At 45.6% G+C, this 23,445-nt stretch overlaps 1 protein-coding gene across 2 annotated transcripts in view; it reads left to right on the top strand.

Annotated features, from left to right (window-relative positions):
• The first annotated feature begins 15,066 nt into the window (after positions 1-15,066).
• Positions 15,067-23,445, top strand: part of Setd7 (SET domain containing 7, histone lysine methyltransferase) — a 74,688-nt gene continuing 66,309 nt past the window's right edge. The window contains exon 1 of one of the 2 annotated variants that reach the window (XR_003300552.2): positions 15,067-15,467. Coding sequence is in view for 1 of the 2 variants with exons in the window: in XM_026386185.2 (XP_026241970.1) it covers positions 15,428-15,467 (40 nt within the window). In the remaining variant the exon portion in view is untranslated. The remainder of the gene's footprint in view (positions 15,468-23,445) is intronic. The other variant, XM_026386185.2, reaches the window with a different exon arrangement.

The following is a 23,445-nucleotide window of genomic DNA, read 5'->3' as shown; positions in this document are numbered from 1 at the left end:
AATTACAGTCATGGGAAGGATTCTGGGAATCAGGTGGCTGTGCCCTCTCTTCCTCTGCTCCTCCTTCCCTGCTTCCTTTGCAGAGGTTCCCCCACCCTCATCCCAGTGTCTGGGGCTCACCCTCTCTGGATTGGAAGCCACCCCTGCTTTGCACCCCGACTCTACTTCACCGTCCCTCCCAACTGAATGGAACTTTCTTCTCTTACGCTGACTTCATTTGTTCAAAGTAAAGTGATGCTATTTCAAACCCACCAATGGTAGGTCAGAGAGGGGCATGGATGACAGCGACATCTCTTTCCTTTGAAAGTGATGTCTTTGATATCAGAGCTTTGGAGCCACCTTGAAATCACAGCTCTTACTCTGCTAACATGGGATGCCAGCACATTGCAAATCTCAAGTAGGTGACAGAGAAGGTCCCTTCAAGTCTCCCATATATAATTCTTCCATGCTAATAGCTCTACTTGGAGACTGTCTACCAAGCAACAGGAGCTCCAAATCTCACCACTAGCCCATCAGGAATTATTACTCTCATTACAGGTAAGAGGAAGAAAGTTCAGAGACATCAGTAACTGGCTTATTGATGCACAGCTTGAATTGGAAATCAGGTCAGCTGACTTCAACAGTTAATTCAAGGGGCATTGCTTTCTTTTGCAAAACAGACATCATTGAGGTAAATTTTAATGACCATTTTAAATGTATACCTAGTGAGGGGCTTGGCTGCCATGAAAGACAGAATGGGGGTTTAGTGGGGGCTCCTGTGTTATGCATACCCCTCTTTTAAATAAATCATATTCTGGGGCTGGAGTTGTGGCTCAGTGGTAGAGAGCTCGCCTAGCATGTGCAAGACACTGGGTTCGATCCTCAACACCACATAAAAATAAATAAAAATAAAGGTATTGTGTCCATCTACAACTAAAAAAATATTTTTAAAAATATATTTATTTTATATATTTATATATCATATTCTTTGCTTTCAAGTTTATTGGCAGGAAGAACCAGCCTGGGATTAAACTTGTGAGTGCTCTACTGTGTCCATATTCAGGAAATTTAGACAAAGTCAGACATTCACAAGATGATGTGAAGACACACAGGGCTGAGCTATATGCCCAACCCTGTTTATTTTTTGTTTCAAGATAGGGTCTAAGTTCCTGAAGCTGGCCTCTAACTTGTGATCCTCCTCCCTCAGCCTCCCAAGTAGCTGGGATTATAGGTATGTACCACTGTGCCCAGCTCCATGCTCTTGATGAGCAACCAATCTTGTGATGATAATCTCTTGGGAAAGAGACTTTAGACAGCATAATGTAAAACATCCTTACTATTCTTACTTTGGAGAATTTTTGAAAATAAGAACCATTCATGTTATGGGTGGGATTGTGTCTTCCCCAAAAAGAGGTGCTCAAGCCCTAAACCCAGCGTCTCAGAATAAGACCTTCCTTAGCCATAGGATCTTTGCAGAAGTAATCAGTTAAAATCAGGTGATTAGAGTGGACCTTAAACCAATATGACTGAGGCCTTATCAGGGAAATTTAGACACAGTCAGACACGTACAGGGGAAGATGACACACAGGGAGAAGAGGTCATGTGGCTTGAGTGACGCATCCACAAGCCAGGGGACTCCAAAGCTTGCTGGCCAACATCAGAGGCTAGGCAGAGGCAGGCAACACTTCCCTCACAGAGGAAATCCGAGGGAGCATGGCACTGCTGACACCTTGATTTCAGACTTCTGGTTCTAAAACTGTGAGATATAAAATGCCTATTGTTTTAGCTATTCAGTTTGTGGTCTTTGTTACAGAAGCCCCCGAAAACTGATACAATTACCAACCTGTATTTTAAAATAATAGGAACAATAATAATGGCAGCCATTTATTGCTGGGTTTACAAGCTGAATCTCATTTTATATTCTCCATTAGCCAGTGAAGAAGGTCTTATTATCATCCCTAGTTTAGAACAAGGCAGGCATGCCTAAGTAAGATGAACAAATTTGCTGAAGATCAGACAGCTAAAAAGAGATGGGACTTGGATTTGATTCCAGGCCACCTGGCCCCAAAGCTGCTGACACTGTAGAGAAGGTTCCATGGAAGAAATGAGCAGCCTGGAGGAGAAGGCCCACACAGCCACTCAGCGCCAACGATATGCTTGGCCTGATCTTACTACCGTGTTGAAAGTATGATTGCAGGTAGATACAAAATGTCAATACCAAAACACATAAGTGACATGAAAAGTGGTATTAAATTAATACTCATCTGGGATTACCCAGACCTGCTTCCAATTATTAGCATCAATTAATAATTGAGATGGTATATGTATAACAAAGATGATTTTAAAAGTAACTGTTTCTATTTTTTCCGGTTGATAAAGCTGAGAAGCACACAGGTGATTTTCCAGAGGACCCAGTGATGGTAATAAATTCAGAACTAAACCCTGAATCTTTGATCTTCTTTCTCTTAATCCTGTGTGCCCTGTCTTCTTCAGAAACAAACTATTGATACATGCCACATGAGCCTGAAAGCAAAGAGGTGACATATATAATGTAATCCTCCTTTTCCAAAAAAACTCTTGCCCCTTCCTTAGCCCAGCTCGATATATTAACTACTAGGGATGTGGACAAAAGAGTCAAATGTCAGTGATATTTAATATATTAATGTGAGTGCATGCATATTTAAATTACACATTATATAAAATAATACATTAAGAAATACTGCCACTTTCAATGCGACATTTCATGAAATGATCTTATTCAAACTCTTCACATACATCTGTGATATGAGCATCTTCATCATGATTACAGCCATTTTTAGAATCAGCTCACACAGTTTTCAGGAGCATATTATTTCTCCTGACTAAGCATTTAAAATTCCAGCTAAGATACTATCATTGAAACCCTACCTTATTTTTGTATTTGTCCTTTAAATTTATTTATTTACTTATTTAGCAGCACTAGGGATGGAACCTAGGGCATCATGAATGATAAGCAGACCCTCTGCCACTGAGCTACATCCCCGGCCCTGTCCTCTGAGTTTACATCTATCATTTTTGCAAGTACAATTATTTATCAATATCCTAAAGCTCATTTATAAAATTTAATTGTGAGGTCTTCTTTTTAGGAATTTGTGTTAATTTCTTTGCCTTTTTGACCAATCTACCAAAGGGGCCCTTTCTACAAGCATCCAAAAGAATGAACTGGAGGGGCTGGGCTTGTGGCTCAGTGGTAGAGTACTCAACTAGCATGCATGAGGCACTGGGTTCGAACCTATTTAAAAATAAAATAAAGATACTGTGGTCTGGGGTTGTAGCTCAGTGGTAGAACAATCGATGAGCATGTGTGAGGCCCTGGGTTTAATCCTCAGCATATAAATAAATAAAATAAACATATTGTGTCCAACTACAATTAAAAAAATAATTTAAAAAAGATATTGTATCCACCTAAAACTAAAAAATAAATGTTAGAAATAAAAAAAAAGAAGAACTGGAATTGTTTCAGATTCATGAGTCTTTCTAAAATGGAACAATTTCTTATTCAAAATGACATGACAATTTTTTTAAGACCTTCCACATGAGGACATTGCCCCTCTTTCTGAGAACTAGCTTTTAGGAGACAAAATCTCTTCTCTCCAAGTAGCAGCACAAAACTCAGATCTAGAAAGAAAAGCAAAGAAAGCCTGAATTACCCTGCGGTAAACAATGATGAAACCAAAATGGAACCTATTATTTTTTTAGAATGCATTACCATGCCTATACTTAGATAACTCAGGCAGAAATTCCCAAGAAAACTCAAGAGCCACCCATATTACATACTCAAATCTCAGTTTTCTGGAAGAATTCTCATGTGTTGATGCCAGCCTCAAGAATTCAATGGGTGGAAGCATTGGCCAGTCCCTGCCCACCTCTGTGGCATATGGATCTGCAAAAATGCTCTCTCAAACAGACTCAGACCTGCCTGTGCTATGTTGTGTCCACAGCCTCCGCCTGTCAAATGCAGAGTGTAAGCTCAGAAACAGCTGGGCGGGCACTGCCCTCTGCATCCTCCAAGCCCTGAGCCTCTTTCCCCTTTGCTAGAAGCTGCTTTTCCTTGAGCACTAGCTTTCAAGATAAACATTTAAATTGTATTTCTTATTTGTTTCCCCTGTTGTGTTTCCTAGAGTTTCACTTTTTTTTTTTCTTTTTCGCTTTGTGGATTAAGTAGGCTTTTGTGGGCTAGTCTGGGAACATTGTTTTCAGTGAAAAGTGCATTCTGTGTTGGAAACAAATAACAGACACAAAGAAACGCAGGGAACACGACCTCTTTGTAGGGTGGTGACTGCCTGCCCAGCCTCATGGATCAGAGTTAAAGCCTACAAGGGGGTTCTTTTCAAATCTGAACAACCTTAATAAAAACAACAACAATAACAACAATAATAATAATAAACCTCAATCGGAGATGGAAAGCTAGAAATTCAGCCACATCTAGGAGGTCCTGAGAAACAAGTGGTTTGGATTTTCTATCATCCTCTTCCTAACTGAGACTGGGGATGAGAACGGGGTATTGAAAGCAAAATGATCTAATGACCCTGTTCCTCCTTAGGGAAGCAGAAGCCCTCTGAGAAGGTGGCAAGAGGTGATTAAACTATTTAAACATTTGACAAAGATCACCCATTCAATTAATTAAAGCATTTAGCCATCCTGAACCTAGCACCTTGGATGTGCCCTACACTGTTCTAGGTGTTCCAGGGACAGCTGGGACGTGACAAAGTCTGTAGGGAGACTGACACTAGGAAATGGAATAAAATAAGTAAATAAGAATATGCAAGGTAGTAATCAATGCTGTGCTGAATATTCAACAAGGGACGTGCTGAACCCAGTGTGTTGGGAAGCTGCTCTTGGCTGGTGGTGATGGAGACCCCTCTGAAAAGGTGACTTTTATGCTAAGACCCAAAACCGACTATGAGAAGACATGGGAAGAAAACCCCATGTGAAGAGTGAGTGCAAAGTCCCTGCTAGAACTTGACTTCAATTCAGGAAGAGAGGAGGAGGTATGGCTGGGGTGTACCCTGGGGTATCAGGTCATTCACCCTCTGCAGGCTACTCAGGCAGACCTGGGCAGCCTGAGTAGCCTGCAGAGGGTGAATGACCTGATACCCCAGTGTAAGCTGTTTACATCTGGTCCTGCCTGCCAGGTCCACATTGGAAGTCCTGACCTATAGGAGCTGACTTCTAAGGCTACCTTCCTACTCCATGAAGAATGGGCAGGGGGAGAAGCAGAAGTCCAAATGAATATGCGTCAAGGTGGCGGCAGCCACTGTGCCCTTACCAGGTTCCTGTGTTCCTTACCAGGTTCTACCTGCATTATGCAGATTGACCCTCAGGACTTCTCCAATGAGGAAAAATGACTGAAATTTCCATCTGACAGTAGAAATAAATCCCAGAAAAGTAAAGAAACTCTCCTTCATCTGGGAGGATTTGGGAAAAAATAACCCCCTTTTATAAGAAGTCAGTAGTAGCTACTATAAGAAAAATTTTAAATGAGCAAAATGAAAAAATCAATCAATTAAACCATCTAACATCATATCACCCAGACATAACCTTTGTTAATATTTTAGCTTATATTTTTCCAGATGCTCTATACAAATATATGAGCTACTGTTTTCAAAAGCATATGATTGGTTCTATGAATAAAATTATTCTTAGATTATAGATCTTTTGTATTTTTACTATTAATTTTTAAAATACTGTTAATAAACCCATCTTGATGCTGTGAGGAAAAAATGCTGGGTGGTAATACATAGAACCAAATGTATTCTCAGAATTAATATAATATTAATATAACATATTAATATAATAATAATAATATAACATAATATTAATATATTAATATAAAATATTACTTAGGAATGGAGTTCATTTTAAAAATACAGAATAGTATGTGTTCTGTGAGCACATAATAATATAGAATATTATGTTTACCTATGTCTATATGACTTCAGGAAGTGTCTGAGAAGACATATACCACCTTGCTCATAGTGGTTAGAGTTGGGGCAAATTTTACTTTCTTCTTTTTGGTAGGTTTTTTTTGGGGGGGACGGGGGGTGGATTGTACTGTGGGACTGAACCCAGGGGTACTCAACCACTGAGCCACACCCCCAGCCCTTTTTTATTTTTTTATTTTGAGACAGGGTCTTACTAAGTTTCTTAGGGCCTTGCTAAGTTGCTGAGGCTGGCTTTGAACTTGCGATCCCCCTGCCTCAGCCTCCAAAACCACTGGGGTTACACGTGTGAGCCACTGCACAGGACTTGATAGTCCATCTTTCTAACATCTCTATAATTGGCATGTTCTTCTAAATGTAATTAAAGCAAGTTGTGGCTTAAAATTGTATATGAATACTGGATTAAAAAAAAATTAATGTAGTTCTCAAAAAAATCAGTTCTACTTCCATGGTCAAGGTATCTGTCAGGACTAAGTAGCTCCCAAGATGCCCATGCTTAGCCATGGCCACCAGTCTGCTCCTGGTGGGCTCGCGGACTGGCCCCTCACTGGGAGCACGGTTCCTCCTGGCAGTATGCTTGCCCAGGTCTTCTGGACCCACACATCCAACATTCACTAGGCACGGTGAAGAGTGACGCACCGGCAGCAGACAGAATTTCTGCCTCCCTCTCCCCCATCATGACCAGAAGAACAAACTGAGCAACAAGAAGTGTGTGACCTCCAACAAGGGAGAGTCATCTCAAATGTCAGCGGGCCGCTGGGGACACCTCCATAAAGGCACACCCCACAGACAAATTCAGAGCTCTCCTCTGTCATCTAAGGCCAACCATATGCATGATTGTGTGAATTTGCCATCTCCATGGGTCCATCTTCTATGGCACACTTACAATTGATATGGAACTTCTAGAACCTTCCCTTTACCCATCTGTCTTCTGTGTGCTTATTTCCCTCTTCTCTGTACAGACCTATCCATAGTTTGGACGTGATGGCGCCAAGCCCACACTCACTAGTTACATGACCCCAGACAAGCTATTTAAACACAAAGGCTCAGATTTCCTCGACTATAAATGAAGCTCATGCTTCATAAGGTCATTTGCAGGATTAAATAAAATCCAATGAATCAAACTCCTGCCACACAGTAGACAGCTCTAAATATCTTTCTTTCCTCATTTCTCTCCTGCCCTCCTAGCCCACTCCCTAAAGGGTCTCAGTGCTCTGTGTGTGAGGTGAGAGGCATGACTGAAGACTCAATGAGATTAATTTAAACCTCGTTTGGCCACATTTTAGTTGTGAAATCCTGGGCAAGTCCTTAAACCCCTCATCTTGGAGATTATTACAAGGCACAAATTAAATCATAGATGACAAATTACTTTCTCTTCAAGATAAATCTCTCCAAATACTTGAAAAGAACATGGCAACAGTAGAAATAGTCCCTTGGATAAAAATGAGCCTATAAATAAGATGAGTCGACTGTTCAGCCCCCAAATTCTCAATACACAGTTTTCAGAGGGACCAGTTTGAAATATAAAGAAAATGTAGTTGCAGATAGCCCAACCTAGAGGACTGGTGGGAGGGGAAGGATCATTGGGTGGTCCCTCTCTCTTATGGCATCCACAGCTGTGAATGAACCTAGCCTGTTCAAAGCCCAGCCATTTGGCACACCTGCTAAGATAGGAAAGGTGGAGAATGTTGGGAGAGAGCCGGGGGGGGGGGGGAGCTCAGGCAGGGTGGACGAGGAGAACTCATAGCCCAGCAGCGACCAGGCTCCTGTCTCAGGCCCAGGTATTCCTCAGATGCCAGGTTATAGGAGCTGTTTATGGCTTGCAGGAGCCCTCCTCCCACAGCAGGGCTGCCCACTGGCACTTCTCCACGGAGGCCATGGAAGCTGGATGCAGCTTTCTTCACATCCCTCTACCTTGAGCACAGGAGCATTTGAGCTGGGCTCTTTAAATCTGTCTGAAAGACATTCCAAAAGGTTGGCCGCAGCCTCTTTTCCTGGGAATTGATCTATGGACTCAGCAAAGAAGTTCAATAGGATCTTAAATGACTTGAAAGAACACTCTAGATGCAAAAAGACTGCAAGGCAGGTCCCCCCCAGCAAAGTATATCTCAGGAAGGGACAGCCTAGCATCCAGGCCCTCTGGATGTGGACTGCCTTTTACGGTTTGGGTATGAGGTGTCCCCCAAAAGCTCCCGTGCAGGAATTCAGAGATGAGATCATTGGATTGTAATCAGTCCATCCTTGTTTGAATGGACTAACTGGGTGGTAACTGTAGGCAGGTGTGGGGGAGGGATGGCTGGAGGGGGCAGGTCCTTGGGGGTGTGCTTAATGGCCTCTGCTTCCTGTCCAGCATAAATGAGCAGTGCTTCTCGGCCATACCCTTCCACCATGACGCTCTGCCTCCCCCTGGGCCCAGGGCAATGAACTCAGCCAACCACGGATTAAACCTCTCTGTGCATAAAATGGATGTGACTAGAAATCAGTGGGAATAAACCAAGACTGACTGAACTTGTGACTGAAGAATTTAGGGAAACCCCCAATTCCCATTAAAGTGACATGACTATAATATCAGGAAGATAGAAAGAATGTGATTGCGATGGTCGAAGGCTTGTTCCCGAATGCAGCGGTGTTCAGAGATGGGACTTGGGGGAAGTGATTGGATCAGGAGGATCCAGACCTCATTATTCCATGATAGATTAATAATTTGATGGCATTAGGGAGGTAGTAGAAATTTTAGGAGGTGGAGCCTAGCTGGAGGAAGTAGATCACTTAAGAGTGTGCCCTTGAGGACTATACCTTGTCCCTGGCCTCCCTTCCTCCCCTTTCCTCTCTCTCATTCTACCTCCAAGGCCACCAGGAGCTGAGTTTTTCTCCACCACACTACACCTTCCACATGATTTGCCTCGCCCCATGTCCAGAGCAAAGGAGCCCGCTAACCACGGACTGAACTCTGAAACTGAGAGTCCAAATACATCTTTCCTCCTCTAAGTTGTTCATGTTAAGTATTTGTCACAGTGATTATGACTTGAAAAGTTCTAGGGTTATAACTCAACAGAGTAAATATTTAGCATGGCCCTGGATTTGAACCCCACAAACACACACACACACACACAAAAAAAAAAAAAGTGAAAATCTATCAAATTGGCTACATGATGCTATGTAGAAAAATCATTTTGAAGAGACTAGAACATGGAAAAGTGCCGCTGTCTGGCTGGGCACAAAATCACGAGCCACTCACAGCCTTGTAAATTCAAACAGCAATTCTTTATTCCCGAACTCTCACCGGCATCTACACGCACGTTCTGGGGAAAAATACACTCTCCACCAGGCTCTGCGTACCAAATACCCTCTGAATCCAGCGAGAACTCAACGGGAACTCAAGGAGCAGGCGCCTGAGGCAGCAGGATACAACACTATTCCCAGCAGGATCCACCCTAAACCTGGAACCGCCCTATTCCCAGCAGGATCCACCCTAAACCCGGATCCACCCTAATCCCTGAGCAAGGTCACCTTTCAAATCAAAACTCTCAAACATTCATGCAATGTCACTGCAAATGACCTGGGTCCAAGGCAAGCCCATTTTCACAATGGAGAGTCCTCCCTCTAAGCAACATTGGGTAGGCTGACAAGGAAATTGCCATGCGTCATTCCTACTTGGCTATGGCTCTCAGCAGAAAAGAAGCTCAGAATCTCAGACCCTGGCAGGGCCATCCACGCAGGACAGGAAGGATGGGTGGACAGTCTCATTCTTTCATGACACTGTGTCAGGAGTACTTCTCTTGTGGATCACACAACTAATTTCATTTATTCTAACTCCAGGCTAGCTAGCAAACTTCTGGATGGAATTCATCTCCTCAAGTGCATTCATCTACAGAGAGAGGCTGAGCTTGCCATGACAACACGAGTACTCTAGTCTGTCAGTCATAATTCAGGTCTGAACATCAGTCTCTGGGGTCTGGTATTAATATGAATCCACTTGATGAATGTGGTGACATTTGTAGTAAATAAGTCAGGTAGAAATAGCCTTGTATTCATCCTGAATAGAATAGTGTCAAAAGAGTATATACCCACCTCCTACCCAAATGTCTCTATTTGCCCAGGACCCAATCACCCTAATGGTAGCCCTTCAAAGTAATTTTGAAAAAGCAATAAAGCAAAATAATATTTTAGAAAACACATTTGGTTTCAATGCTGATGGGATTTATTGTTCAAGTTTCTGAATCCTATTGATTTTTCTGAAGTAATATCTAAAGCAAACTGCAAACTGTTCTGATTTTCTTTTTCTTTCTTTTTCCCAAGTTATGTCACTTGGCAGCTTCACAAGACCCAAGCCTGAGAGGGGGTCTCACAAAGAGCAAAAGACCCAAACACACCGTGGGGGCACAAGATTGGCCCAGAGTTGACCCAAACAGAGATCTGGGCCACATCTTCCCTTCCCCCATGCCCCTGGAGGGTCTAATTTTAGTCTACTGCATAGACTGCAATGACAGGAATATGTTGCAAGAGCAAGAATCAAGCAAAAGAGAAAAAAAGGAAGCCTAATGTGGCAGGAGGCATTTTAATGCCATGGCAACTGGGGTGTCTTCTCTCTTATTTCATTCACTTCCTCGGTCAGGTTATTCTGCCCTCTCTCTCCTGCACTTCCTGTTGCCGTAATCAAATCAAACCAGGTCACCCTGCATTCGTGAGCCCTCTCCCGACTGCAGACATCTATTTCCAGCAGAAGGAATTTTCGCCCTGTCTCCCCTTGCTCCCGGACCTCTTTGGGATGCCCTTGATGTTCCTGCTTTCGCTGCACTCCCAGAGCGGCTGCTGCAGATGCCTCCCTTTCATCCAGCCTCCTCCCCCATGCCCTTCTCCCCTTGCTGCTCCTCTCCCTGCCCCTCCCCCCAGCTCCTGCAGTTGTCACTAAGTCTGTTAGCCACTTGATTAGTGACTCAGTGATTCAGAGTCCCACAACCTTGGACTGCAATCCCCACGCCCTCCTTCAGTGGGTCAAGGTAAAGGGCCTTTTCGGGGACTCCCATCTCCCTGCATAAGAAGAAGTGACTGGAGACTTGAGTGCTGTCAGGGTTGCCCTGACTCCTTCCCCTTCCCTTTTTCTGCCCCCTCCCTGGGCTTCCATGCTCTACTTAGCTTTCCCTGAGGAAGGCAGCAGAAAATGTTTGAGCTTAGAATTTATGTAGCTCAACATCCTCATTCGCAGATGGAAAGACTAAGGCTCAGGGAGCTTAATGGCCCAGTTGCTCAGTGAGCTCTTGGCAGAACCAAAACGCATAAGGTGCAAATTCAATCCAACTGGCGATTGGTGGGAAATAAATTTTTATTAAGGAGTGAGCAGTGCCAAAATGGGACTTGATGACTACTTGAGAGTTCCTTCGCTGTCCTTGTCTCCTTGTGGGTAATATGGGCAAATGGTGCAAACCCAAGCCAGAGTACTGACCAGAAATTTACCAGGGCACCTGGAAAGGCCCTGGTGAGACTCCCTAAAGCTGAGTCAGGAACATGCAGACATGGGAGACTCTATGCTTGGGGTCCTCCAGGATTTACCCATGTGACAGGATTAGCAGTCACAAGAGCCAATTCCAGTGAATCCACCTTTACTAAGTCTCCCCATGGGCTCATCTGCACAGCCGTGAACGGACAGACTTGCTTCCCCTAAATGTAGAAAGGTGCAGAAAGTACAAAAAGCTCACAGAAATATACTTACTGCAGGTTACATCAGTCTCTTAAGTAAATGAGTCGTGTCAGTTCTCTGTGGAAAGACATGGGTGGTAAAATGAATCAAATTAACTCAGTATCCTGATTGCTTGCTGCAATGGCAGAGAAACTTCTGTTTCCCAAGCTGAGTCTGAAGGGAGGGGACATATGGTTGGATGCAGTGATCATCGGATATGGTGGAAGCCAAGCCAGCGAAGCTCAGAAAAGTCACTCTGCAGTGTCAGTCTGCAGGCAAGGCCCTGGGCAGGGCCCAGATGCTGGAATCCTGGGCAGTGCTTTTGGTCCCTGGCTGGGCTTGTCCTGGCATGCTGGGATCTGCCAGTCAGGAGCTCAGCCACACTGCTGCCAGCTGCAGTCACTACCGCTGCTGCACACTGTTTGTGATTAAGAGCTTTATTGATTTTCTTGCCCATGACCACGTTGGTGGGGACAGAGTACGACACGAGAAACTGGTGGGAAGCCAAGTGGAAAGAGGGTTTATGAAATGAGCTCTCAATGAAGGAAACTGTGGGGAAGGATGTGATGGAAGCAGATTTGGGGCCAGTGGAGGTGGGAAAGTAGAACAACTCTCCAGTCTTGAGCCAAAACAAAGCACTTTGCCAAAACACAGGCAGAGGAGCTAGTCTGTGAGAGAGACTCAGTACTGTTTATATAAAACAGGATATTCCTATCTGCAAAATCATTGCTGACAATGCTTAACCCACATTCACTACCAACCACTGTGTTGGGTTCTGGGGCTATAAATAAGAATCAGTCCGCCTAGGGAAGGAGACTCAGAACATACGCAAAATGACTTGTAAAGATGCTAGTATTTTTTAAGGGAGTCATAAAACATTTTGCCTAAACTTTGGGCCCAGAGCCAACAGATATGACTGATGAAGGATGAGAGATGGGACTGTCTGGCTACTGCCTGCCTCACCAGCAGATCTGGTGAAGGTCTTCAGGTGGCTTTTCTGCCCTAGTTGCTTCCCAGCAAGGCCCTAGCTGCTTCCTAGCCCAGCCCCTTGGGGGTGTATAGGAGGTCATGCTGGGTCCCAGGTGTTCTCAAAGCAGCAGATGGAAAGGCACTGGACAGAACCACACCAAGGGGACAACAGATGGACCTCCTTCTCTGAACCTAAAGACAGAGGCAGGACACTTGACAGATTCTACCCCACACATATACCCACTCATATGAACCTGTATCTCTGAGAGCTTTCCTCCCATCCACCCTCCCCTACCCTGTATCCTTAAGTATAAGGGGATAAATTATTTTCGCTTCTTCCTTTAGCTTTCAGTATCATTTTTGCCCCTGGAAATAAACTGGGAACAGGGGAAGATGAGGCTCTGGTGTGTTTTTGTGTATCAGTACAATAAGAAAAGCAGTGATATATAAAAATGGAAAATTTTTTTAAAATGTCACGTAACTCAAAATCAGGGAGTGACCAAGATCAGTGAATGTCAACTTAAAAAAATTAAAATCTTGTACATGTGGTTCACATTTGAACATGGCATGACCTGGGATGGCCCTTTCATCATTCTCTGCAAGAATGCCTCTCCCTGTGAAGGCCTGAGGCCCGAGTATCCCCACTGGAGGACTTTATGGAGGTCAGCCCTCAGCAGAAAGATTTCAGGGAGGTCTAACTAAGCTGGAAAACCTCAGAATGGTCTAACCTGAGCCAGAGGGCCCCAGAATGGTCCAGCCCAAGTTAAAGGTCCTCAGAATAGCCAAACCTAAAACCCCAGGAAGCTTTAGAGTACAGTCTGAACCTCTAGCAGTCAGGAGGAGGAATTCAGGTATGCAGGGGTGACAGGTTGGCTTTGCAGTTAGTGTCCTAACTCCTGCATCAGGATCCACCCCTCTTTCCAAAAGTCAGAGGGCTGAGAAGCCTGGGGCAGTGGCACAGGGCTACTGTCCCAGCTACTGTGGAGCCTGAGGCAGGAAGATTGTAAGTTTGAGGCCAGCCTGGGCAACTCAGTGAGACCCCGCCCCCCCCCCGTTCAAAATTAAAACAAACAAACAAAACTACTTTAAGGGCTGGGGGGATAGCTCAGTGGTACAGCACCCAGCATGCCTGAGGTCCTGGGTTCTACCTCCACTACCCTCCCACCAAAAAAGCCGAGGTGGGAGAGGGGAATTTGAGGCCCTAAAATTCCTGGCAGTTGATGGGGTTAATATCCCTAGCATTGTTCTCTTTTTCACTGAGGAAAAATTGAATTAAAAAAAAGAGAGAGACAGCCAGCAATACTCATTTAAAAACAAAAACAAAAAACTGGCATTCAAGCACCGAGCCAAAAAAAGGAGTGGTCTCCTGGGTGATGGAAGTACTTGGAAATCTCTAAAGCCTCGTTCATTGTTCAGAAAACAAAATGGAACAACTTTCCTCGCTCCCCGCCTCACCCGCTTCCTCTCGGTGCAGTAGCTGTTCTTGGCAGATGCCCAAAGCGGCACCCGGTAATTCCACGGTACATTGTGTACATTTGCATCCATTTAACCCGCTATTTACTGCCGCCCTTTACCGCCACCTGTAAGAGGCAGCACCATAATGACACTGTGGATAAGGGGCTGGGCCGTGAAGTGGGTGCCCAGTGGTTTTCTCCACTCGAAGGCGCCTGAATCTGTGAAGTAGTTGGCACTTGGAGAAGCAGGGACAGCTGGGGACAGCACACGTACAGGACGGGAAGCGCGAGAAGGAGGCGCGCCAGACGGAGGGTCCTTCCTCGTTAGCTCCGCTCGGTGGCTCCTTTTCCATGACTACAACCGCGAGGAGGAATCTGCCAAGCCCTCGGTGCGGCTAGTTTCCTGCCTGATAAAGAGCCTGCTGCTGTTGGTATTCGTTGCGTTTCTGAATCACCCCAGGGCCTGACGCTCCCAAGGAAGGTGGATCCTGGGGGCGCTGGGGTGGGACCCGCAGTCTGGCGGAATCCAGGCGGGATGACACCCCCTCGAGTCTCGGAAACCGGCTCGCGGGTGCGATGCGGGGCCGTACGGGCACCTGCGCTCTTGTGCCTGTCGCACTGTGCAGCTCCGGTGGCACACCGGGTGACGCGGGGGCGAGGGCGAGAGGAAGTCGAGGCGCCGGGGCGGCAGCAAGGCTTCCTCGGCTTCCCTTGAGCTTTGGAGGTTGTCCCGAAGTGCGGGGAGGGAGGGGGCACTGCACTGCGGAGTTCCAAGTTGCGGGAGACCCCCAGAGGGCAGGTACCCTGCGGTCCTGAGTGCACGTGAGAAGCCCCGAGCTGCCAGGACCGTGTGGCACGCTCGGAGCGCGCAAAGTCGCGCAAAAGCAAGAGATAAATGCCGAGGGGCCCAGGGACCGGTTGGCTGGGGCACGGAGTCAGCACGGCCCCGGAGCGCCTTTCGTTTTAAGGAGCCTTACTTCTGGGAAGGGACAGGGAACTGTCAATCAGCGAGGGAGGGAGCGCACCGGCGCTGGGTGATGTCAGCGGATCAGCTGCTCGATAACAAAGAGGGGGTATCACAGGAGAAAGTTGCAGCGGCGGCGGCCACCGCGGCACCCCGGAGCCTCGGAGGCCAGGGGCAAGTGGGCGAAGGGAGGGGGGACGGCTGCTGCGGCAGCAGCTGAAGGCCGAGGAATTGAAAGGGCTGTAGGGGGAGGCAGTGCGAGCCAGCCCCGACTGCTCCTCCTCTTCCTCCTCCTCCTCCAAACTCGCAGGGCTCAGCCCCAGCGCTCGCTCAGCCGCCGGGAGCACCCAGAGGGACGGGAGGCAGCCGCGCGGCCCCGAGCTGGGCAGGGTCCCCGGCCGCCATGGATAGCGACGACGAGATGGTGGAGGAGGCAGTGGAAGGTACAAGCATTTCTCCGGGACCGGGGAGGACACTCCTAGGGCCCGGAGCGCCGAAGGAGTGGCGGGCTGCGACCTGCGCGGTGCCGGGCCCCGCGGCAGCCACTGTCCCCTACGCGGGTGGCGGGCCGCCCTGATCGGGCGGGGGCAGGACAGCTACGGCCACGCTGCCGGGAGCTCACCGTTCGCGGCGGGGCGCAGGCCGGGAATGGGGCTCACTGGGCCGGGGGCCCTGGGAATGCACAGTGGCTTCATCCCGCCCGGCCACAGCCGGCATCCTCCCTTGGAGTTGCTAACCTGCCCTGCACTCTGGCCTTTCCCCTCGCGGGGATGGAGGGTAGGGTACCCTGGAGGTCAGCGACCTGGTTGTCCCCGCGGAGCAACCCCCCAGTGCAGTTTGGGCAACCTGGATTCCCTCTCCGGCCACTAGCCCTTTGCTTCCGTTCGCCGCTGCGCCCCGCGGCCACCGCGGCCGCCACCGGGTGGGTCCCCCAGCGCCGCGCACCGGGCCGAACCTGGCACGTGGCGGCAGCGGCGGCTCCTCCAAAAGGATGAAATCATGGCAGGGTACTGGACCACGCTTCCGACCCCGGGCTCGATCGTGCGAGGTCGGGGAGGCCGGTGGCCCTCCCTTCTGCTTCCCGGAGCGAACTCTGTCAAGCCCCCCTCCCCCTTCCTGCTTCCGAGCCGGGGTGTCGCCGCCGCCGCCACGCTGTGCGGGCGCGCCGCAAACCCCGACCGAAATTGCTGGGTGACACTTAACTTTCTGAATTCCTTGCAGTTGGCTGTGGGTGATATCACCACCGCGGTGTCGTGTTTCTCCGCCCCTTCTCTTCTGCCGCCCCTCCCCCGACTTTCCTTGCCACTTTGTTTTGCTGAGTTTCTCCACCTCTTTTTTGCTAGTTCTGAAAAACGCTGTGGGGACGTTATACAATCTCGTTGTTTGTGTCATCAGATGTTATGATTTTGTAACACTGAATACTGGAAAATACTCTTTAGCGTATTTATTTGATCCTACCCTAAACCGTGCGTCGTGATGTTTTGCAATGTTGTGTGTGGTATTGTTCCAGAATATTTTAAACAGCATCTCAGCAAATAATTTTTAGCTATTGGTTGAATCTGGTTTCTATCTAATTTGTATAAACAAATTCTCACAAACAATTAAAAACTAAAGTGTCAACGCTTTACAAATGCATAAGGATGCATGGTCAGTGCTACAGTAGGAAAAATCAAATTTTATGATTTCATAAACATAATTCCTATTGCAGTGCTCTTGAAGGAGATTAATCAGAGTGATATTTATGAATTCTCCAAAAGGTATTCAATCTGATGTAAATATTAAAACTTATTATTTTTTTCATCTAGGTTCAAAGGCAATTAGTATGCTTTTTAACTTTAGAAAATTTTCACAATGTTGTGAACTCAGAGCTTGTACCCCTTAAGTAAACTTAATGTTGGAACTTAGTGGGACCCAAAGGCATTGATTGAGTTGGTCCACAAGTCTTTGAATTAAGTTACTGACTTCTTCTGCCTCTGTCATGGGGGGAAAAAATGCTCTTCTCAAATTAGGGCTTGTTAGGGTTTACTCTTATTCCTCAAAGTTTACTTTTACTTTTTACTTGTGAAAACCCTGATCACAGATTAAGCCTCCTTCCCCTGTGGTCCTGGGGGCCTTTTGCAGAATGTTAAGGAGGCTTTCAACATGGATCTGTGTTGTTTTTGAGATCATCTCCTGGATTAGAAGCAGGGAAGTTTCCTTTTATCACCGGGGAAGGCAGTTATACAGGTTGAGCATATACATTATTGTCCTAAATCAGAACACTCCTGAGAGCAAGAGTGGGCACTATTAATAATTATGCTGGGACAACTGGCTTAAACCTTGACTATCTTGGGCAATCTGGGACACACACTCAGTGGTACCTAACACTAGACAATTAGATTAACTTTAAATTTTTAGATTTTTAATTTATTTTTTTCCTGTGGTGCTAGGGATCCAACCCAGCGCCTGCTATGTAAATATTCTATCACTGAGCTACATTCCCAGTCCTAGAATAACTTTTGATCTTTAAAAGTCCTTAGAGAAGCCAGGTATGGTGGTGTATGCCTGAAGTCCCAGCTGCTCTGGGAACTGAGGCTGGATCACTTGACAGTTCTAGGCCAGCCTGAGCAACCTGGCGAGTCCCTGTCTCAATAAAATTAAATAAATAAATAATAATGAGTCGTCAGGCTCAAACTTGCAGGATGTCTAAAGCTGTGTTTGTGCTCCTGGCAAATTGCACCCTTGGGCCTTTCTCAGCAATTGTTGGCCTTTTTAGTGCTTGTGCAGTGGGCTCTGCTTAACATCTAACACAGGTATATGATATAAACTGTTTATGACCTTTTCCCAAAGAGAAACTAGTCTGAATATCTTGGTGTTCAAGTGCCAACTAATCTACCTCTCTCCATAAACACAGCCTCTCTGCTCAGAAGTTCATTGTCTTAGCTATTATTATCGTTGCTATAATTGTTTAGTTCTTATTATGTGGAAGTTCTGTGCTTAGTGTTTCGCACATATTATCCATGCAGTCTTATGAGACAGGTACAAATATTCTAATGTTACTGAGGAGGGGAAATGAGACATAGAGAAGAACTAATTCAAGGACATTTAGCAAGGGGGAGAGACAGGCTGGACTTCCCCTCCAATATACCAAACTGTCTCCCCACATATTTTTACATTTTTGTTCTATCAGTCAATTATATGAAGTACTTGGGTGTTTGAGTTGAGAAACAGCTAAATATTATGTCAACATTGCTCTTTATCAGAATAACTCTTCAGAGGTTTTTCTGTCAGAGTTTGGTGTCTCAGAATAATGCATCTGGGGGCTGGGGATGTGGCTCAAGTGGTAGCGCGCTCGCCTGGCATGCGTGCGGCCCAGGTTCGATCCTCAGCACCACATACCAACAAAGATGTTGTGTCCGCCGAGAACTAAAAAATAAATATTAAAAATTCTCTCTCTCTCTCTCTCTCTCTCTCTCTCTCTCTCTCTCTCTCTCTCTCTCTCCTCTCTCTCCTCTCTCTTTTAAAAAAAAAAAAAAAAAGAATAATGCATCTGGGAAAGATAATTTCATTTCAGCCTCTGCCACAGGAATCCTTTCTCCTCTCTCCTCCCCCATTAAAGTGTACCCTGGGGGAGAAACTGATCTCTTGAGGACTTGAGTTTAAATGTCTTGTGCATTATATACATTTTGGATCTCTATCAGGGTAGAATTGTAACCTAGTGAAGTTCTAAACTCAGAGTGAATGAACTCCCAAGGGGAAATGGGGGTGTCAGGAGGGAGCATTCTTTGCACCTCTGCCTGCCCTGCTCCTTTGGGTAAACAACAAGCTCTGAGACCCGGGGGCTGCACCTGAGCTCCTCTGTGACTTTTTATTTTTATTTTAAAATTTTTATTTTTATGACTTCTGAGACAGGCGTCTTGCTGTGTTACCCAGGCTGGCCTCGAACTCTGGGGCTCAAGTGATTCTCTTGCCACAGCCTCTGGATAAGCTGAGATGAGGTGCATGTCACTGCTCCTTGTTCTCACTGTGGCTTTTTAAAACATGAAAAGTCTAGTTTGTTCAGTGAAGAGTGATGTTTAGCTTTTTCATGTGTTAGTTTTCATCAGGGGCTTTGGAAACATTTATTTTTCTATTTCTTTGTCCACCCATAGATGGAAAGAAAATGAATACAATGTAGTCCCTATTGGCAGTTTAAAATTGTAGCATGTCTACATAGATGGATCTCAGTGGTTCAGAGCAAGTGACAATTACTTGCAGCTTAGGGAAGTAGGGGGGGGAAGATTTCCCCCAAAGAGGTGGCGCAGAGTTGAGTTGAGAGGGAAACTTTGAAAGCAAAGACATCCCACATAGAACTACTGGGGCCCATCCAGAGAATCATTTTGTGGGATCTGCTGTAATACTGGGCTTAGAAGGAGAGAAGTGGAGGGTGCCTGAGGGAGGGGAGCGTGGGTCACAGGACCAGATGATGACAGCTGGAGGCCAGGGAGCTACGGGGACCCTTTGGAGCTCTGCTTTGGGCAGTGGTAAGCAGGGGCACTGGGAGGGGCTGAATGGGCAGCTGAATGTCACCTCATAGGCCCCTTGCAATGGTCCAGGTGTGCAGTTATGAAGCAGGAAAAAAACAGGAAGCCCTGGAAACGCCTAGGAGACACCAAGGAAAATTGCTCAAAAGGGGGAAAGAGCAGAATCCCCAGGACAAGGGACCAGGATGAAAATAGCCGCTCAGTGTTCCCCTATCCAGCGTCCTCAAAACAGTAATATTTCTATTAACAGGCCACCCAATATCCTGTCCTGGCTTCTGTAATGAGACTGCCCACGCGGTGTTCCTAGGACAAACGCATGCTCAGTGTACTGGTAGCACCCTCTCCCTGTGGGCCACGTGCTGAAATTATGACCCTCACAACTCACAGTTGAGCTCTTGCAGTGAATTGCCCTTAAAAATCAAATTATATTTTTAACAGCCTGTGTGAGTGTATCATCAGGAAGGCTTTTTTTTTTTGCATTATTATTAAAATAAGCTTGGCTTTTATTATTACTACTTTTGGAGGGCTGTGCAAAACCAACAGTGTGTGGAAGGGTCTCTTGTTCTGAGGAAACCCACACTGCACTCCCAGATCCCTTGTGAGCCTGAGGCAGTCAGCAGCAGAGTCTGATCTGGAGGGAATTTCCTTTGCTGAGGCAAACATTGCTGGCAGAGTAGAGGCCTGGCTTCTATCAGGTTCAGGGGAAAAAAACCTCACTCAAAAGTAACTCAAGGGGAAATATTTAACTTTCTATCCATTCAGTAGATAATGATCTTTAGAACAAAATGAAAAAGTAGACTTGTGAAATTGTTGCTTTTTCTTTTCCTTTCTCTAATGCCTATAAATATTTAAAATCATGCTGCCAAGGGATATACGGTGGATTAGCTGGGGCAGCATTAAAAACACAGAGCAGTCATTCAAGTTAATTTCCCTGTCCTCTGGGCCTGGTGCTCCCTCTCTGTGTAGTGGAAACTGGCCTGGAAGGCTGTTGGCTGACCTGGCACATTCTGCAGACCCACCTCAATCAGAGCTGGGGGGACAGGAATTGACAACCTGGACATGCTGTTGAGAATCTCTGCAGTTCTAGGAGGGTTACCTTCTCTACCAGGGCCTTGGACACGCCTGTCTTTTGTAGTGACACCTTGTTCTATAGCAGCCAGGAAGAAAGAGTGCTCCATGCTCCTCCCAAGAGAAGAAGAATTGTTGGCCTTGGGGGAAGGGCTTGCAGCATTCATAGACAAGTCATGTGTCATTGGTGTCCTCAGCGGAAATCGGTGGAAATCTAGAAGATTGTTTTGAGGTTTAAAGTGATAACAGGAAGCACTTGATCTAGTGGGTTCTTCTTCTGTTTATCAACATCCTACTTCATTAAACTGACTCTTTGTAGGACTAGAGATGGGGTAAAAGGGGACAGAATTTGCTTGGCACACACAAGGCTCTGGGTTCCATCTCCCACACTGCAAAAACTAACTAAATAAGACTATCACTAACATGACAAAATATCATAAATCATATTGTCTAAAGGACATTTGAAATGAAATCATGCTGGAATCTCATAGAACTCATGCTAAAAGGAAATGGAGGGGCATAGCCACCCAATTTCTTATGTTCCCTGTGTTTATTTGTTTGGAAAAGTCTTTGTTGTGATTGTTTTGGTTGTTTTCTAGATGTAAAGTTCTACTGCTCAGAAAAATCCCCTGAGCTATTAAATATTCAGGGTGGAAGTCTTGAATGATCACAGCCTCTAATTTCTAATACTATTAGTTGATCACATCCTGACGATATGGGGGGAAAAAAAAAACATAGCCAGTCAAGCGGGGCATCCCTGAGCAGGACTTGTGGGTGCACACCTGCCATCCCGGCTACTCCAGAAGCTGAGGCAGGAGGATTCCAAGTTCCACCAGCCTCAGCACCTTAGAGAGGCCCTGTCTCAAAATAAAAAGGGTTGGGGATGTAGCTCAGTGGTAGAGCACTTGCCTAGCACCTTGCCTAAATATGTAGCAGTATATTTAGCTACACGTTGGGTTCATCCCTAGTACTGTGAAAAGAAGAAGAGAAAGAAAAGAAGGAGGAGGGGAAGGGTAGAGGAAGGAGAAAGAGACCCCAGTGTGCTCTGAGAGATTTCAGAACTCCCCCACCAGCAACATCAAAACCTTAAGAATGACCGACAGGGAAGGGTCACACACCCATGCATCTTCTTCTAGAATCACAAGGTCACCTGAGAAATGGCCATCATTCAGTAGGTCCCTCTCTCTCTCTCTCTCCTAAGAGATTAAAAGGATGGTGGGACTCCTCTCCGTTGGCCTGTTGAAAGGCACTAACACAGGCATCCCTGGTGGAGCAGGGTTGAGCCTCTGGTCATCTCACCTGGGATCAGTGCTGACCTCTGTGCGCTTTTGGTGTGTTGTCTAGCATCTTCCATTTCCCTCATAGTTCAGTTCCATTGCTGAGGGTGGACCGTGAGCCCTTTATTCAGAAATAGGACAGGCTAGCGGGAAAGCAGGGTGCATTTACATTGGAATTAGTGTTCATGTTTATCATAATATTTCTCTTGATCTAAAGTGAAATAACAGATTAATCAACATTGACTGTGTAAAGTGTGAAATGTGTGAACTGTTTTCTATGGAAAAAAAAAAAGCATTTTCAACAAATTAGTAAATACTCTCATATGAGGTTAACCTGATTATTCTGAACTTTATGCCCAATTCAAAGTAGGACATTAAATTTATAGGAACTTTAGTGGCTAAATTTAATTTGATCCCAACAACATTTTCATTTAAAAAAAAAAAAAACTTTTGCTATTGTACACTGAGTGGGTTTTTTATGAAAAGAAAAAAAAGTAAACTTAATCTGTTTCAGTGAGAAAAATGTCATCAGTAGATATTTAGAAAACAGCTATCCACATATTTCATATGACTCAAGGGTCATGTACCATTGGTTTTTATATAAAAAGAAAGCACTTATGACCTAGTTCCCTCCTGACAATTGATTTCCTGGCCCTGGTGGGAAAAACATGTGTTGAGAGGAAAGGGACTATCTTGATTGTCGTGTATTTAAGTAGTCATGTCTCGTTCAGCGAGACCCATTTTATGTAGAGTCGGATGTAGCAATAATATATTGATCTGTTGGCTGTTATTTTATCCTTCTGTAATCAGTAATAGAACTAAGGAACATTTTAATTCTTTGTAATATTCTTATTTTTTTTTCTTCTGTGGTGCTGGGAATCAAATCCAGGACCTCACAAATGCTTAGAACAACCATCTACCACTGAGCTACAGCCCAGCCTGATAATATTCTTTTATCATGCTAGAAGAAATTATTTTAGGAGATGAAAACATTCCTTGTGGTGGTTTGGTATGTTTTCTCCTGTCTGTGCGCCATCTGGAAGCCACATTTTAGTATTTAATGTCCTGTGCTGCACACGGTGTGTAATGTCTCTATTCCTTTTCCATCCGTGACCCTGGTTGTTAACCCAGGAAAAAGCCATTAGAGTAATGGCTGCCCTTATTTTCACCCAGCTCTGCAAAATCAGTTTTCCAGAATGAGTGGGGAGACCCCATGAGGTGATCCCTGGGGTTTGTGAAATATGTAGATAGTAATAAAGAACTGAAACGTGGACGGCAAACATGTACATTAGAATAGACCGCCTGGGATCCAGGAAGAGCCAGCAATTGAAAGATCACTAGTGAAATGGCTTTGTGGACACTTCTGCCTCCATTTAGAATACAAACCCTCTGACACACAGTGGTAGGGGGTATGCGACAAGGTTGTTGCTAAACATTCAAAGCTGAATGATTTTGCAAAATAAAACAGGTTATGCTCAAGTTTGAGCTTAGAAGGACTGTCAGCCAGTCATGTGTGGTGGTGGCACATACCTGTAATCCCAGTGACTCTGGAGGCTGAGGCAAGAGGATTGCAA

The sequence above is a fragment of the Urocitellus parryii genome, chromosome 10, assembly GCF_045843805.1.
Source record: "Urocitellus parryii isolate mUroPar1 chromosome 10, mUroPar1.hap1, whole genome shotgun sequence".
Lineage (NCBI taxonomy): Eukaryota > Metazoa > Chordata > Mammalia > Rodentia > Sciuridae > Urocitellus > Urocitellus parryii.
Note: the sequence above shows the minus strand (reverse complement) of the source record. Positions and strands in the feature narration are given on the sequence as shown.